This window comes from Thamnophis elegans, chromosome 2 (assembly GCF_009769535.1).
Source record: "Thamnophis elegans isolate rThaEle1 chromosome 2, rThaEle1.pri, whole genome shotgun sequence".
Lineage (NCBI taxonomy): Eukaryota > Metazoa > Chordata > Lepidosauria > Squamata > Colubridae > Thamnophis > Thamnophis elegans.
The window spans coordinates 169,885,056-169,900,631 of NC_045542.1; the positions used below are offsets into that span (position 1 = coordinate 169,885,056).

General features: G+C 43.1%; 1 protein-coding gene across 1 annotated transcript in view; it reads right to left on the minus strand.

The window, feature by feature from the left end:
* LOC116503345 (alpha-1-macroglobulin-like) overlaps positions 1-15,576 on the minus strand; it is a 59,515-nt gene that overhangs the window by 41,747 nt on the left and 2,192 nt on the right. Inside the window, exons 2-8 of the mRNA XM_032209711.1 lie at positions 14,805-15,000; positions 14,478-14,643; positions 10,891-10,943; positions 10,194-10,214; positions 7,917-8,085; positions 6,688-6,772; positions 2,153-2,249 (exon numbers count right to left, since the gene is read on the minus strand). Coding sequence (XP_032065602.1) covers positions 2,153-2,249; positions 6,688-6,772; positions 7,917-8,085; positions 10,194-10,214; positions 10,891-10,943; positions 14,478-14,643; positions 14,805-15,000 — 787 coding nt within the window. The remainder of the gene's footprint in view (positions 1-2,152; positions 2,250-6,687; positions 6,773-7,916; positions 8,086-10,193; positions 10,215-10,890; positions 10,944-14,477; positions 14,644-14,804; positions 15,001-15,576) is intronic.

Below are 15,576 nucleotides of genomic sequence, written 5' to 3' on the forward strand. Positions count from 1 at the left end.
GTCTTGTTTCCCCCTTTCCCTTGTCTTTTGTGAGCTGCCTGGAGTCCTCCAGGAGTGGGTGGCTCACAAAAAGATTTGGATAATTGGACTAAACTATAGATATCACTAATTGGCAGAATCTCAACAATCAAAATGAATATACTACCCAAATTACTTTATCTTTTTCAAACAATACCGATTAAATTAGAGAATTTTTTTTCTGAACAACTAAATAAAATGGTATCCCAATTTATCTGGTCAGAGAAAAAACCACGTATTAAATACAAACTTCTACAAGATAATAGAAACAAAGAGGGCTTTGGCCTCCCAGATTGGGAACTTTATTATCAGGCGGCAACCCTAACATGGCTAAAGGGCTGGATCCAACTAAAAAATAAAAGCATCCTTATGCTAGAAGGACATGATCTCCAACTAGGCTGGCACGGCTTCCTCTGGGAGGGAAAGAATAAATCTCATTCCTACTTTCAGAGACATATAATAAGGGATGACCTGCTTAGGGTCTGGGGGAAAAAACCCACTACCTGAAAATTACAATCTGGTTATCAACCATGGTAGCAATGATATATCCAAATACTATAGATCCCAGTAAAATGGTAAGATATGCAGAGCTCTTAGATGAAAAAGGAGAACTAAAATTAGCGCAAGATCTGAAAACACAAGGAATAAATTTGGAATGGTAGCCCTATCTACCTACAAATTAAAACAAGATTTAAAAAAGATTGGGAACAATATGGAATGTACAAGAAACAAATGGAATTAGATAAAATATTACTAGGAACAGGAGGAAAAATGATCACTAGATTATATAATTTTCTTTTCAAATATAAAATGGAGGAAGAGACAGTAAAGGAAACAATGATTAGCTGGAGAAGAAATTTTGGCCATAATATAGAGTTAGAAAAATGGGATAAACTATGAGAAAGAAATTATAAATTTACGACTGCAGTAGCTTACAAAGAAAATCTCTATAAAATGTTTTATAGATGGTTTTGGTTTTATTGGACTTATATGCCACCCTTCTCCCAAAGGACTCAGGGTGGCTTACAACATAAAAACACATATGACAAAAGTTAAAAAAGATTAAATAGGAAATCCAATAACCTGCAACTGACAATTGAAATCAAATTTAGGATTAAATTAAAATTAACAATTTACAATTAATAATTTAATTTATTCTATTCAGGCCAGGCCAGCTTGCTGAAGGGCATGCCGGAAGGACTGGAGGTCGGGGATTATGCGAAGCTCTGGGGGCAGCTCATTCAAAGGGGAGGTGCTCCCACAGAGACGGCTCTCCCTTTGGGGGTTGCCAGCTGACACTGCCTGGCTGATGGCACACCGAGGAGGCCAACTCTGTGGGATCGTACTGGACGGTGGGAGGCTACCGGTGGCAGTAGGCGGTCTCGAAGTACCCTGGGCCTAAGCCATGGAGCGCTTTAAAGATCATAATTAACACCTTGAATCACATCCGGAAAACAACCGGCAACTGGAAAACAACCGGCAACCAGTGCCTAAAAGGGCTGTAACATGAGAGCACCTAGCTACTCCCATGACAACCCGCGCGACCGCATTCTGGACCAGCTAGAGCCTCCGGGTGCTTTTCAAGGGCAGCCCCATATAGAGAGTATTACCGTAGTCCAGGCGAAAAAGGATGAGGGCATTAGTGACTGTGCACGGGGCATCCCGATCCAGGAAGGGGCGCAACTGGTTTACCAGGTGGACCTGGTAGAAGGCCCCCCAGGTCATGGCCGTAAGATGTTTTTCTAAACTAAGCAGCATATCCAGGACGACTCCCAGATTGTGGGCCCTCTCTGAGGGGGCTGAAATTTCTTCCCCATCATCAAAGATGGTACGTGATGCAGAAATCAGGATGACAGGAACCACAGCCACTCAGTCTTGGAGGGATTAAGCTTGAGCCTGTTCGTCCCCACCCAGATCCGTAAAGCCTCCATGCACTGGGACATCAAGTGCATCAATGGGGTGGTTTGGGGTAGAGATGAAAAGTTGGGTATCATCAGCATATTGATGATAACGTCATCAATCAAAAGATGGCATTTGCCTCCAGCGAGATTGACCAAAATATACCCAAATTTATCCTCCAAATGTTGGAGATGCTACAAAGATATCCCAGATGTGGAAACTCGATGTCCCTTACCTCGTCTTCATATTCTTCACACAGACTTTCATTAGTATCACGATTCCGGCAAACCCTCATTTGCACTGTGCCAGGCACAGGTTTCCCATAGGTATACCTAGGGTGACCAGACGTACCGATTTCAGCGTGATAAGCATGCTTTATAACGATTTTTCCCGCGTCCCTCCGCCTTTTAAAAAAGTCCCGATTTTCTGGCTTCATGTTGAAAGCCCAGTGGATTTGCTTAAGAAATCCTAACCGGGGCAAGACAAAAGACACCCTGTCTAATCCCTCTCTCTGTCTCAGTACTTTCATTGAAGATATTAAAACGTTGAAGCAACAAAACGGACCTCCCCCCTCCGCGCCGTTTTTACTCACTTTTATAAGAAAAAAATGATCTAGTACCATAGAGCTGCAGGAAATGGCTAGAGAGGTTACTTCCTGGATTTTCCAGAGGGGAGGGGCACGTAGGTTGGAGGAGTGCTCCGAAATATGGTGGCATTTTTCCCTGACTAATTTCACCATTTCAATTTGCTCAGTTCTTTGTATTAACCTCTACATCATTCTGGGTTTACTTGGAGTGCAAGCCTGCTGGTAAGTGGGTTTTTTTCTTTTATTTTAAAATAATATTTTATTTATTATGCATAGGATTTATTAAAATAGTTTTATTCTGTGTGGATTTAAGTTAAGAACTCCCTGTTATTACACTTTCCTCAATTAATCTCTGAGTAGATTCCCACCAACTTCAAGATCCCAAGGGCACATCTTGGAAGCTACACCTTTGCTTAATTTATAGATGATGCCTTTCCTTAAATATGAAAATAAATACATTTATTGTTCAAATGTGTACATCTCAATAGAAATGACTCTCAGGGGTGACAACAATCCACTAAAATAATAATATAAAACAGTAATTACAAAAACAGGAGCAACTGTTATGAAAATTATTATTAAAAAATAAAGAATAAAAATGGAGTTATTAAGTTTATTAATTACAGCAACCACAATACAATACCTCGATCCTTTTTATTAAACTAGATATACCCAATTCCAAGGAATTAAAAGAGGCTTGCTCCTGGGGAGGAAAGCTATGGCAAATCTAGACAGCATCCTAAAAAGCAAGGTGACCAGATTTTCAGTAAAGAGGGACACCTTTGACTGGGGGTGGGGGCTTGATTAAAAATTTTATACGGAGCAACAAAAATTTTCATACAACGCAAAAAATAGTATTGTAATATTTTTTTTATTTCAACATAACTACAATTTACAAATGTAAATTGTAACTGTTGCCAAGCATCAAAATTTTGATCGTGTGACCATGAGGTCGCTAAGTGTGAAAATGGTCGCTAAGTGTGAAAAATGGTCATCAGTCACTTTTTTCAATGCCATTGTAACTTTGATCACTAAGCCCATTATACCACCTTTCTTGCCACAGTTCTTAAGTGAATACCTGCAGCTGATATTTTGTATTTTGGATAGAATCTTTTTTTAAATTGTCTTAGACTATTTTAAAAAAGATTCAATACAAAATACCAGCTGCAGTTATTCACTTAAGAACTGTGGCAAGAAAGGTGGTATAGTGACCAAAGTTACAATGGCATTGAAAAAAGTGACTGATTTTTCACACTTAGCGGCCATTTTCACACTTAGCGACCGTTGCAGCATCCTCATGGTCAAGTGATCAAAATTTTGATGTTTGGCAACAGTTACAATTTATATTTGTAAATTGTAGTTATGTTGAAATAAAAAAAATATTATAATACTATTTTTGCGTTGTATGAAAATTTTTGTTGCTCCGTATAAAATTTTTAATCAACCCCCCCCCCCCCGGTCAAAGGTGTCCCTCTTTACCAATCTGAAAATCTGGTCACCTTAGGTATACCTGGAGTTAGAACCCACCAATGTGGGCAAACAGACAGAAAGGGAGATGGTTTGCATAGAGAAAGAAGATCAAAGGGAGCTGTAGGATCCAAAGGAAGCCATGTGTTGTTGTTGTTTTTTTACACGATCCAATCTGAATTAGTCACCTGGACCAGATATTGAGAGGATTTAAGCTTTCGGAGTCGGGTTAGAGCCCATCCACAGAAACCCCACCTCTCCCTTTCTCTTTCTCCCCCCTCTCTCTCTTCCTCTCTCTTCCTCTCACTCTCTTTCTCCCTCTTTCTCTCTCTCTCCATCTTTTTTTCTATCTTCCCCTTTTCTTTCTATTTCCCTCCATCTTTCTCTCTCTTTCTCTTTCCCTCTTTCTCCCTCTCCTTCTCTCGCCCTCTCCCTCCCTCTCCCTCTCTTACTCTCCACTCCCCCTCTATTTCTCTTTTATTCTTTCTCTCTCCCTCCTTCTTCCCCCTTCTCTCTCTCCCTATTTCTCTCCCCTCTCTCTCCCTCTCTTTCTCTATCCCCCCCTCTTTTTCTCTTTCTCTGCCTCTCTTTCACTTTTACTCTTTCTCTCTCCCTGTCTTTCTCCCTGTCCCTATTTCTCCCTGTCCCTCTCTCTCCCTCCCACCGTCCCCTTCCTCTCTTTCTCTCCCTCTCCCTTCCTCTCTTTCTCTCTCCCTCCCCCTCCATCTCTCTTCTTCTCCCTCTCCCTCTCTCTCCCTCTCCCTCTTTTTCTCTTTCTCTCTCTCTATTTCTTGCTTTCTCTTTTACTTTCTCACCCCCTCTTCCTCTTTCTCTGTCTCCCCTTCTCTCCCCCTCCCCCTCTCTGCTCTTTCCTCCACAATGTGGCCATTGCACTGTTCTATGTGTACTATTTATATGGTGCCCAGTTATGTGTGGTTTTTAGTTGTTAATTGATGGCCAGATATTAAGTCATTATTATTTCCAAACAACAACCAACCAGGGAAATAATAATGTCTTAGTAAGCAGAGAAACAACAACCAACAATCTAATAGCCAGCTATTAGCACCCTGATTAACAACAAAAAGGCACACAGAACTAGGGACTACATAAATACTACGCATAGAACAGCAGCCTGTGCACACATTCTGCATAGAGAGAGTAATTCCCTGAGGATGGACTCCAGCATGACTCCAAAACTCAGAAGATTGAACCTCTCGTCTCGGTGTCCGACTCAGATTGGATCCTGCAACATTATCTTGGGACACATATATTTTCCTTGCATTCATTTTTTAAAAAAGCAATGTTTTAATTTATATGGCTCATATATATCTAAGTCTGGCTTTGCATTTGATTTCTTTAACCTGTATGGTCATGTATTGTATTTCTTATTTTTCTTTCTTTCATAATCAGTTATCTTTTTTTAAAATTATGTCAGGTTATCATTGATTTTATATTGAATTATGTTATTTTTTGCCATTTATCCATCATCTCAGTCCAGAATGACTCTGGGCAATTTCCCAATACTATTAAAGAGCAAATATTGAAGGCGGAATTTTTTTTAAATTTCTGCTTGTTTATACTGTCTTTGTTTAAACAACCCTTGTTCACCCAGCCTTTCACCATAACCACCTGACTAGGACTTTGCTTAATACTTTTATACATCTTCTCTCACCAGCTTCCTCAATATTTTTATCAGTTAGGTTTATTACCTCCAGAGCTTCCGGGTATATTTATTTATTTATACCTATGGGTTATTTTATCTTGTTATTTCTTATAAAAGATGATTTTATTACTCTGCTCCGGTTTCCTTCAGAAGAAAGTAAATTATTACCATCATCATCATCACCTTCACCACTACCCTGCCTTTCTATCTATGCTCCACAAGAGGGCAATGCAAAGCTAACCTTGGCTGATCTCTGAGCCTGATACAGGATATGGCCTGTTGGGTATTTGGACAGGAGGCCACCAGGAGATCCCAGGCCAGGATACTGAATATTACATTCTCAGAAGAAATCATCATCAAACCACTTCCGTGTTTCTGTCAAAAAACCTATATGGGCATGAAATCACCAAGAGGAGAGAAAAATCTGAACAGGAGCAGATTTTTCACCCTCCCTTTCTTCTGCTGTTATGGCCCATTGGCTGCCAGCAGAGCTAGCAGCAGAGCCAGGCGAGGAGGAGGTTGAGGGAGGGCCTGGGTCAGCTTCGGAGCCTTTGGAAGGCTCTGATAAGGAAGTGGCAGCAGAGCCAGGACCTTCCGTCCTCCCCCAGGTGGAGAGGCAGCTGCCTTTGGCGCCTGAGCTGAGTGAGGGGGAGGAACAGATGGGGCCCATCCCAGATGTGCCTATGCGTAGAGAGGAAAGGAGAGGAGAGCAAAGGAAAGCAATGTGCCAGCTCTCAGGGAAAAGCAGACCTAGACACCAGTCAGCACCTCCCTGGCTAGGAAATAAATAGGAGGGATTTGGGAGTGGCCTGTTGTCACGGAGAACCATTTGCTGTTTTATACAGCAAGCAATTTGGATTCCTTAGCCAGAGCCAGCTTTGTTGGGACTAATTACGTTTTTGTTACTGTTCCTGCCTTGTTTTGAAAAAGGGTTTATTTTACTCATGAGTAAGCAGCCTATCATTACTTGTGAAGGCTGGGTCAGAACACACACCGGAAAATCTTGCACCGTCTGTTGACAATGGCAGAAGGAGAGTAGATGAGCATCACGTACCTGCCACACACTCTGATTGTTATTTCCTCAGTCGTTACCGTGATGAGCTTCGGGGCATTTATCCAAACCTCAAATTTGGGCACAACTAGAAAGAGGGAAGGGAAGGGAAGAAAATCATGAGATGAACCTTGTGGAAGCGCAAACTGCCCAGTTCTCCCCTGTGACCTCCCTTGAGGGCTAAGGAGATGGGAGAAATTGGCCACACAATTGAGGTCTGAAAGGAAAAGTAAGTTGTAAATCTAAATGAGACAAATTAAACCTTGCATTAATAAAGCAGTAAACATTCTGCCAGAATGAATTTAACAATTGCATTTGGACAACTTTCTAAAATGTTTGGCTTCAGTCTTAGGTAATTTGTCTTTGTTTTGGTGGTTTATTTTTTGTAGAAGTTCAACCGCTGAATTAGTTGAATTCAGGGGTGGGGGGAGTTGAGTGAAGCTTCAATCCCACTGTCCCAAACACTACCTTAAATTCCTGGCCCAGAGACTCCATATTCATCTGGGATCTGTATGTGATTTAGCTGGTAAATCATAATCTCTAATCTCAGAAAACGGGTTAATTTAGCTAAGTAACCAGATCAATGTAAAATTTGTTGGAGAAAGTGAGTCTTAGAATTAAACTGAATAAAGAGAATTGTACTGTTTCTGGCCTGTTAAATCCCTCATTGCCAAATATTATTTATTTATTTATTTATTTATTTATTTATTCATCCATCCATCCATTTATTCCCTCCTTCCTTCTTTCCTTCCTTCCCTCTCTCTCCGTCCTTCCTTCCCTCCATCCCACTCTCCTTCCTTCATTCTTTTTCCCATCCTTCTTTTTTTCCTTCCTTCCCTCCCTACTTTCCTCACTCCTTTTCTTTCTTCCCCTGCCCTCCCTCCTTCCTTCCATTTCCATTTTGCTTTTTCCATCCTTAAAAATAATCCTAAATATAAATGTTAAAGGAGTAATGTTTTTTTAAATCAACATGAAGAGGCATTTAAATCTTCAAACTTCAGTATGCAGATTAAGCTTCTACAACTTTGTTGGGACAAATAAACCTTAATTCAACAAGACAGAATAATCTGGACTGTCCAAAAGAAAGGAAGGAAGGAAGGATGGATGGATGGAAGAGGAAAAGATGGAGGGAGGGAGGAAAGAAAGGGGGAAGAAAGGAAGGAGGGAGGGAGGAAAGGAAGGAAGGAGGGAGAAGGAAGAAAAGAAGGACAAACTGGATCTCCCCTTCTTACCATATTCGTCCACATCAAAGCTGTGTTCTGCAACTTTCGTGGAGTCTTCCTCTACCACCACTTTGTAGGTGCCCAAGAGGGAATCGGAAGACAGAGAATAGGAAAGCTGGATTATGCCCAACGGAATCTCCACATCTCTCCATTGGAACACCTGGTTGTTTTTGGGATCCTGGAAAGAACAAGATAACAAGTTCCAAAGTTTGTCCATATCCCAGAATTGTTCTAGAATCAGCGGTTCATAATCCAGAAAATGTAGTCCTACAATCCCATTCTCTGAGCACTTTGAGTAGTGTATCTGGATATGACAGACTTCTAGAAGGCCACATATGTTTGGGATTAAACTCTCAATATTGGAACCCAGCAAGGACAATTGCTGTGCTGGCTGGAAATTCGGGGAGTTGTACCTTTTCTGAACTTCCCAAGTTGGAGATGTTGGCTGTAGGTCTTAGAGCCGTGGTGGTGCAGTGGTTAGAGTGCAGTACTGCAGGTTACTTCTGCTTACTGCCAGCTGCCCGCAATTTGGCAGTTCGAACCTCACCAGGCTCAAGTTGACTCAGCCTTCCATCCTTCCGAAGTCAGTAAAATGAGGACCCAGATTGTTGAGGGCAATATGCTGACTCTGTAACCGCTTAGAGAGGAAGTGAAGCACTGTGAAGCAGTATATGTGCTATTGCTATTAGCAGGAAGGCTCTGCCATTAGACAAAGGGATGTTTGAGCTCAGATTGTACAAGCTGAGGGAGGCTGGGACATAGTTCTTTGAACACTTTAACAACTTTAGAGAAACTAATTTAAGGAAGAAAGGAGCTAAACAAAACAAGCCTCTTAGCTGGTTGCCAGATCCCAACAATTTGGCCGACGTTCCATCACTCAGGCTGGGGGGGGGTCAAAATTTATACCCCTCAGACAGGGTCCGCAACTTGGGAGTCCTCCTGGATCCACAGCTGAGTTTCGACCATCACTTGTCAGCTGTGACCAGGGGGGCATTTGCCCAGGTTCGCCTGGTGCGCCAGTTGCGGCCCTACCTGAACCGGGAGGCCCTCACAACGGTCACTCGAGCCCTTGTGATCTCTAGGCTGGAATACTGCAATGTGCTCTACATGGGGCTGCCCTTGAAGAGCATCCGGCGACTTCAGCTAGTCCAAAATGCAGCCGCGCGAGTGATTGTGGGCGCACCACGGTTCGCCCACATAACACCGATCCTCCGTGAGCTGCGCTGGCTACCTGTTGGTCTCCGGGTGCACTTCAAGGTCCTACTTACCATTCATAAAGCGCTCCATGGTAGTGGATCTGGCTATTTGAGAGACCGCCTTCTGCCGATTACCTCCCTCCGTCCCATCAGATCGCATAGAGTAGGCCTCCTCCGAATCCCATCCGCCAGTCAGTGCCGACTGGCCACTACGCGGAGGAGAGCCTTCTCAGTTGCAGCTCCAACGCTATGGAACAATCTCCCCGTGGAGATCCGCACCCTCACCACCATCCAGGCCTTCCGCACAGCCCTCAAGATCTGGCTATCCCGTCAGGCCTGGGGATAAGACTTTACTCTCGCCCCTCCCGAATGTTGAATGAATGTTGGGTTTTTATTGCTAATTATTTTCACTCACATTTTCTTTTTGTGTTTTGTCCTGCACTCCCCCCCCCCCTATTATTGTAAGCCGCCCTGAGTCCCCTCAGGGAAAAGGGCGGCCTATAAATGCTTAATAAAATGAAATGAAATGAAATGAAATCAGCACTGCATTACTCCAGAGGACCACTAGATGGAAGGAATGTGTTCACCGAGTAGTTCACCATTCTGCTGCCATCTGGTGGACACCTTGAGAAATTGCAGCTCAGAAATGGTAGCACTAAAGCTATGAACTACTTTTGAGTTGAGTCATGTCTTTAGTTGATTTCCTTGATCAATGCTATTGTTTCTGTGATCAAATGCAAGGAGAGGGCTCTCATTCAGCCCAATTCCTAGTAAAGAAGATGGGAACAAACCTCTCAAAGACAAAATATCCCACGTTTCCAGACAGTTTGCTACTTTGTGGGACTGTGTGAAATAGCCCCGTTCTTAACAAAGTGAAATGGACCTCGATATTAGCTACTTTAAACATCTATCTCCCTCGCCACCAAGATATCTGCTTGTATCATTTTCTGGGCAACCATCTGGAAATGGTTGGTCATTTTGATTTCCCAAGAGCCTGTAGCCCTCAGATTTCCTGGTGGCCTTCCATCCGAAGATTAATGAGGTCCAATCAGCCATGGAGCTGGCACTGCTATGGCCTTTCAGCACATACCTGGATGTACACAACTGGAAACTGTGGAGACAAAAAAAAAGCACAGGGAAATCAGACACCAAGGAATGAAAATGAGGATAGAGAAGAAAAGTAAGTAGAAAAAGGGGCATGGGAGATTCTTTTATGTTGCATTATGGTTTTGATATGTATTTATTTGTATTTTGTCTTACCTCAAGCGACTGCTCTTAGAATTCCCACCACACACACCCATAACAACCACCCTGTGAGGTTGGTTGGTTGACAGTGCCTAGCCACAAGGTCACCCGGCCAGTTTTCATGACTAAGGGTAGATTTAAGGTCAGCACTAATCCAAAGCCTTCAATTACTCCATGAGTCTTCACTAGTTTTCACACAGGGGTATCTCCACACCAGAGGTGGGTTTCTATTGGTTCGCCCTGGATCGGGTGAACCGGTAGTTGCAAAGGTGGCAGCGGGAGGCCCCGCCCACCCACCTGGATGCTTCTGCACATGTGCAAAAGTGTTGCACAAGCGTGTGCATGCACAAGCAAACCAGTAGTAAAATAAATTGAAACCCACCACTGCTCCACACATGGGCTGGGCTCAATGTTCTATGTGAAGGGGGAGGGGTCCATAGAATTCCCCTGGAGGGGAATTGACCCCGGGGAGAGCATGAATTGAACGTTTTCTCACGGAGATGCCATCATCTCTGTCTGTCTGAGTAACCCCCAAAATTTACCTTCTTCTTCATGGGATGGAACTTTTTATCCATAGAAACGATGCGAAACTGAACTGCAAAAGACAGAGGGAGAATAGGTGGGGAAAATAGCCACTGAATACAGAAACATTAAAATATAGAAGGAATCTTGGAGATCATTTACTGTGTTTACCCAAAAAGAAGACAGAGTCTTATTTTCTTTTGACCTCTCTCCCCCCACTCGAAATAAGTGCTTGGTCTCATTTCAGGGAGATCTTACTATTTTTGAGGTGCAGGAGGTGGCGAGCATGGTCACCTCATGGCTGCTGCTATGTTGCAATATTTTCAGGGGAGGGCTTATTTTAGCGCATGCATTCAAAAGCCCAATTGGGCTTATTATCCACGGAGGTCTTATTTTCAGGCAAACAGGATACTGTAGTCCAATATTTTCTCATACTTGAGTATTTGAAGACGTGTGGACTTCCGCTCCCAGAATTCCCTGACCAGTGCTGGCTGTTGAATTCTGGGAAGTGAAGTCTAAACATCTTCATGTTGCTACAATTGAAAAACATTAATCTGACCGCTGCCCAGGGCAGTAATAGACTGTTGCAGCATTTCTAGTAGGTGGCCATCCAGCTTTTGTTTAAATCCTTCCATCAATCCTTCCTCCTGGGTAGTCAAGCCCATCCAGCTCCATTAAGACATTTTATTTATCTGATGTCCAACCATAATGTATCTTTCTGACATTTAGACCATTGTTTCATGTCTCCTAGAAAGACCCCCAAAATTGAGCAGCTAAGAGATACATGAAGATTGCTGTCCAACCTCCACTTAGTCTTCTCTGCTCCAAGGGGAAGAGCGTATCCACTATCTCCAATCATTTCTCATAGATCTTTTTTTTTTCTCCTTCCCCTTGATTGCCCTCATCTGGAGACACTGCGGTTTGTCTGTTTTCCTTGATGAAATGCAGGGTCCAGCCAACCAGAGAAGAACAATAAGGATTCCTGACATTGAAGAAGTCATGTGATTATGCCTATCCTGGCTCTATTCCACTTGGTAGATGGTGTTGGAAACTGATTACAGGCAGGGGTGGGATTGAAAAATTTTAGCAACTGATTCTCTGCCCGGTTGCTGGTTGGAAGTGGCCATGGGGATATGGCCACTTGGCCTACTGCACCACAGTGGGAAGGGGGCGTTTTCGGCCTCCCCAGGCTCCGGAGGCTTTCTTCAAGCCTCTGTGAGGGAACAAACAGTCTCCCCTGGGCTCCGGAGGCCCACTGGAGGTTGGAAACGGACCCGTTTCTAGACTTTCAGAACTTCCTGGAGGCCCATTTTTCACCCTCCCAGAGCCTCCATGCTGGCCCTGTACTTACCCCACATCCAAAACAGGCCACATGAAGACTCCTGGGGGGCCGGGGTGGGAGGGGCCAGCCAAACCTTGCAACTACTGATTTGGCAAACCAGATGTAAAATTAGCATCCAGTTCACTGAACCAGTCCGAAGTGTCTGAAACCTATGCCTAATTACTTGTCATCTCCAAGTTACATACAGGTAGTATTCAGTTTACGACCACAATTGAGCCCAAAATTTATGTTGTTCAGTGAGACATTTGTTGTGGCATTTGCCCCATTTTACAACCTTTCTTTCCTCAGATGTTAAGTGAACCACTGCAGTTGATTAGTTAGTAACCTGGTTGTTAAGTGAATCTGACTCATTCCCCACTTTGGGATACTGCAACCATCATAAATATGAGTCAGTTATCAAGCATCTAAATTTTGATTATGGGATTATAGGATTAAGATTGTAACTGTGAAAAATGGTCATAAATCACTTTTTTCACTGCTGTTGTAATTTTGAACAGTGACTAAATGGACTGTTGTAAACCAGAACTACCTATAGTTTGCATGCACTAAGATCAGAGGAAGCAAACACACTCTTCCACACTCAATCCACCTAGCAAAAATGTCCTTTGATGTTTACTTATGAAACATCAGCAAAGCTGAAAAATAGTTGACTGGCCAAATTGGAAGATGTCACAGGCAAAATTGGGGACACGTGGACCATGTATAAGAATGAACCTTATTTCCATTTCTCTTGCTATACATCAAAAGGCAGAGCACCTTCCAAAGCCACTCAAAGCAATATGAGTCATTCCTAAAGTATGTTTCATGATGTTAAAGGTTATTGTCCCAAGCTCCATTTTCGCTGTCAGAGGCACAGCAGGGCAGTCCTTCACTGTTTCCAGGGCAGTCCCAGAGCCAGATCTAAGCAGCCCGTGGGCCAGATCCAGCCAGTAGGCTAAGTGTTAAATGATACGGTGCCCTTCGAAACCAAATTATTAGATAGTCGTCATTTCCATTTGTTATCCCCATGTTGTGGGTAACTGAGCAGGGTGAACGTGCTTGCTCTGATCTGGGCATAGGGTCTGACATGGAGAAGATGGGGTGGGTGTGAACTAAACTGAAAATGCCCACAGTCATTTTCCAACATTTTCTGTGGTGCAGATCTGTAGTTTGAGTATAGATTCGTTTCCTGAGCTTGTGGGTTGGTTTCCGAATGTTTCGTTACCAGGTTAGGTAACATCTTCAGCCAAGTTTGGGGGATGTCCATGTCAATGTTCTTCTGCCTCTAAGGGCTTCAGCTGTGGGGGTGTCAAGTGAGGGTCTTGTGATGTAAACGCAAGAACACTGACATCCCCTAAACTCAGCTGGAGATATTACCTAGCCCGGTAATGATATGTTTAGAAACCAACCCACAAGCTGGGAGAATGAACCTTCACCCTCATTTTCCCCTACTTTTTGTGGCAATAGGTGGGCTGCATTGAATATGGTACTTCTGTACTTAATGCATTGATACATAATTATTTTTCCCCACCAGCTTTGGAGAAATCAGCTCACATTGAGGCTCCCACAGAGGGATTTCATGCTGGGGACAGTTGACAGATTAACAACAGATCCCCACTCCCTTCCCTTCTCATCTCTTTAGCTAGGTCAATTTTTTATCATATTATATTTATATCATTAAAGTTTTATACAGTTTTAATATTGCAAGCCGACCAGAGTTATGATGTGGTAAGATTGGCAGCTAATAAAGTTTACAATAATTAATAATTTTTAAAAAAATCCAGCTTCAGCTTATGGTCACACAGAGGTGAGAGGAGAAACAGGGAATGAATCTTCATCTTAACCACCATTAATTTAGTGACAGTTCAAAATTACAATGGCAGTGAAAAAAATGGCTTACACTTATCTCACAGTTCTGACCATCTTCACGTGTTCATCTTTGGACACGTGGCAACAAGCATGCATTTACAATAGTTACAAGCATCCAGGAATCATGCAATCAACAATTTGCAGCCTTCCCAGCTGGCTTCCAACAACAGGATCAAGAGCGGAATTCAGGCTCACTTCACAATGGCACCATTCACTTCACAAATGCAGTCATTCGTTTAACAACCGGGGGAACAAAGATTGTAGTCAGGCGTGACTCGCTTAACAATCGCCTGGTTTAGCAATGGAAATTCTAAAATTTGTAAAGCAAAACCTGTAAAAATTGTAACGATCAAGTTTTGAAAAGGTTAGAAAAGCAAGAATTTCAGGAGTAGGTTTCACACTCGAGTCGCCCTTTACCTTGTTGTCCCGTTCTGTAGAAGGGTTTGTCCATCTGGATGAAAAGCAGATTCTTTGGTTTCTCAATCCGCACTTTTTTGCGGATCTGGAAACTGTGAGTCAAGTCATTTCCACGGAACTCGAGAAGAACTTCCGATGGAACAGAAATATTGCTCTCCCTGGGAACCTGCAGGATGAAAAAGAGACAAAATCAAATGGTTTGAGAGGTATTGTTATCATGATGTTCTATTGCTTTGTGTTTGCATTACGTTGAATGAAACAACATAAAAGGGTGAGGGAGGAAGAGAGAGAGGGAGAGGAGAGAGGGAGGGAGACAGAGAGACTTACCTGGAAAGTATCACATTGAAGAAAATCTTCATCTTCCTCTGACTCTTTTATCGTCATTTGCTTCAGGATCAAATCCTTGATCGCGGGTTCCAGCACGAGAGTCAAGTTGACTGTTCCCTTCTCATTTTTTATCTGGATGCAGAAGTGCTCAGGGGTCTCCATGTGGATTGTGCTGGGTACCAGCGCCACATATTGCCTTGGAAAGAGGGGCAGGGGCTCTGATTAGGAAATATGCTGAGCAAATGCAAGCGGGTTTCCTAAGATTTGGGCCTGTGTTGGTGGAGATAGATGTGTGTCAAAAGGTTGAATCGTGGCAACTGGTCCAATCTTTGTTAATCGGAAGCGTTTCGTGGCTCATACAAGCAACTTCATCAGTCAGAGCAAATTAGTCAGGAAGAGTCAAAGAGTCGTTGGAAGGTACCAACTTTTGCCACACTAGCTTCCCCAAAACGGGTTGCAATCTGGGGAGAAACCCCTGGAGTTGGTGTAGCAAGAGTTGGTACCTTCCAACGCCTCTCGGGCTAACTAATTTTGCTCTGATTGATGAGCAACTAAACATCTCAGATTAATAAAGATTGGACCAGTTGCTATGATTCAATGGTTTGACACCTTTGGCCAGGGAGACTGAATCTTCAGCGACACATTTCTGTATAGCAACCTTGGCAACTTTAAGGTGTCTGGATTTCAGCTCCCAGAATTCCCCAACCAGCATACTCACTGGGGAATTACAGAATAACAGAGTTGGACGGGACCTTGTAGGTCATCTAGGCCA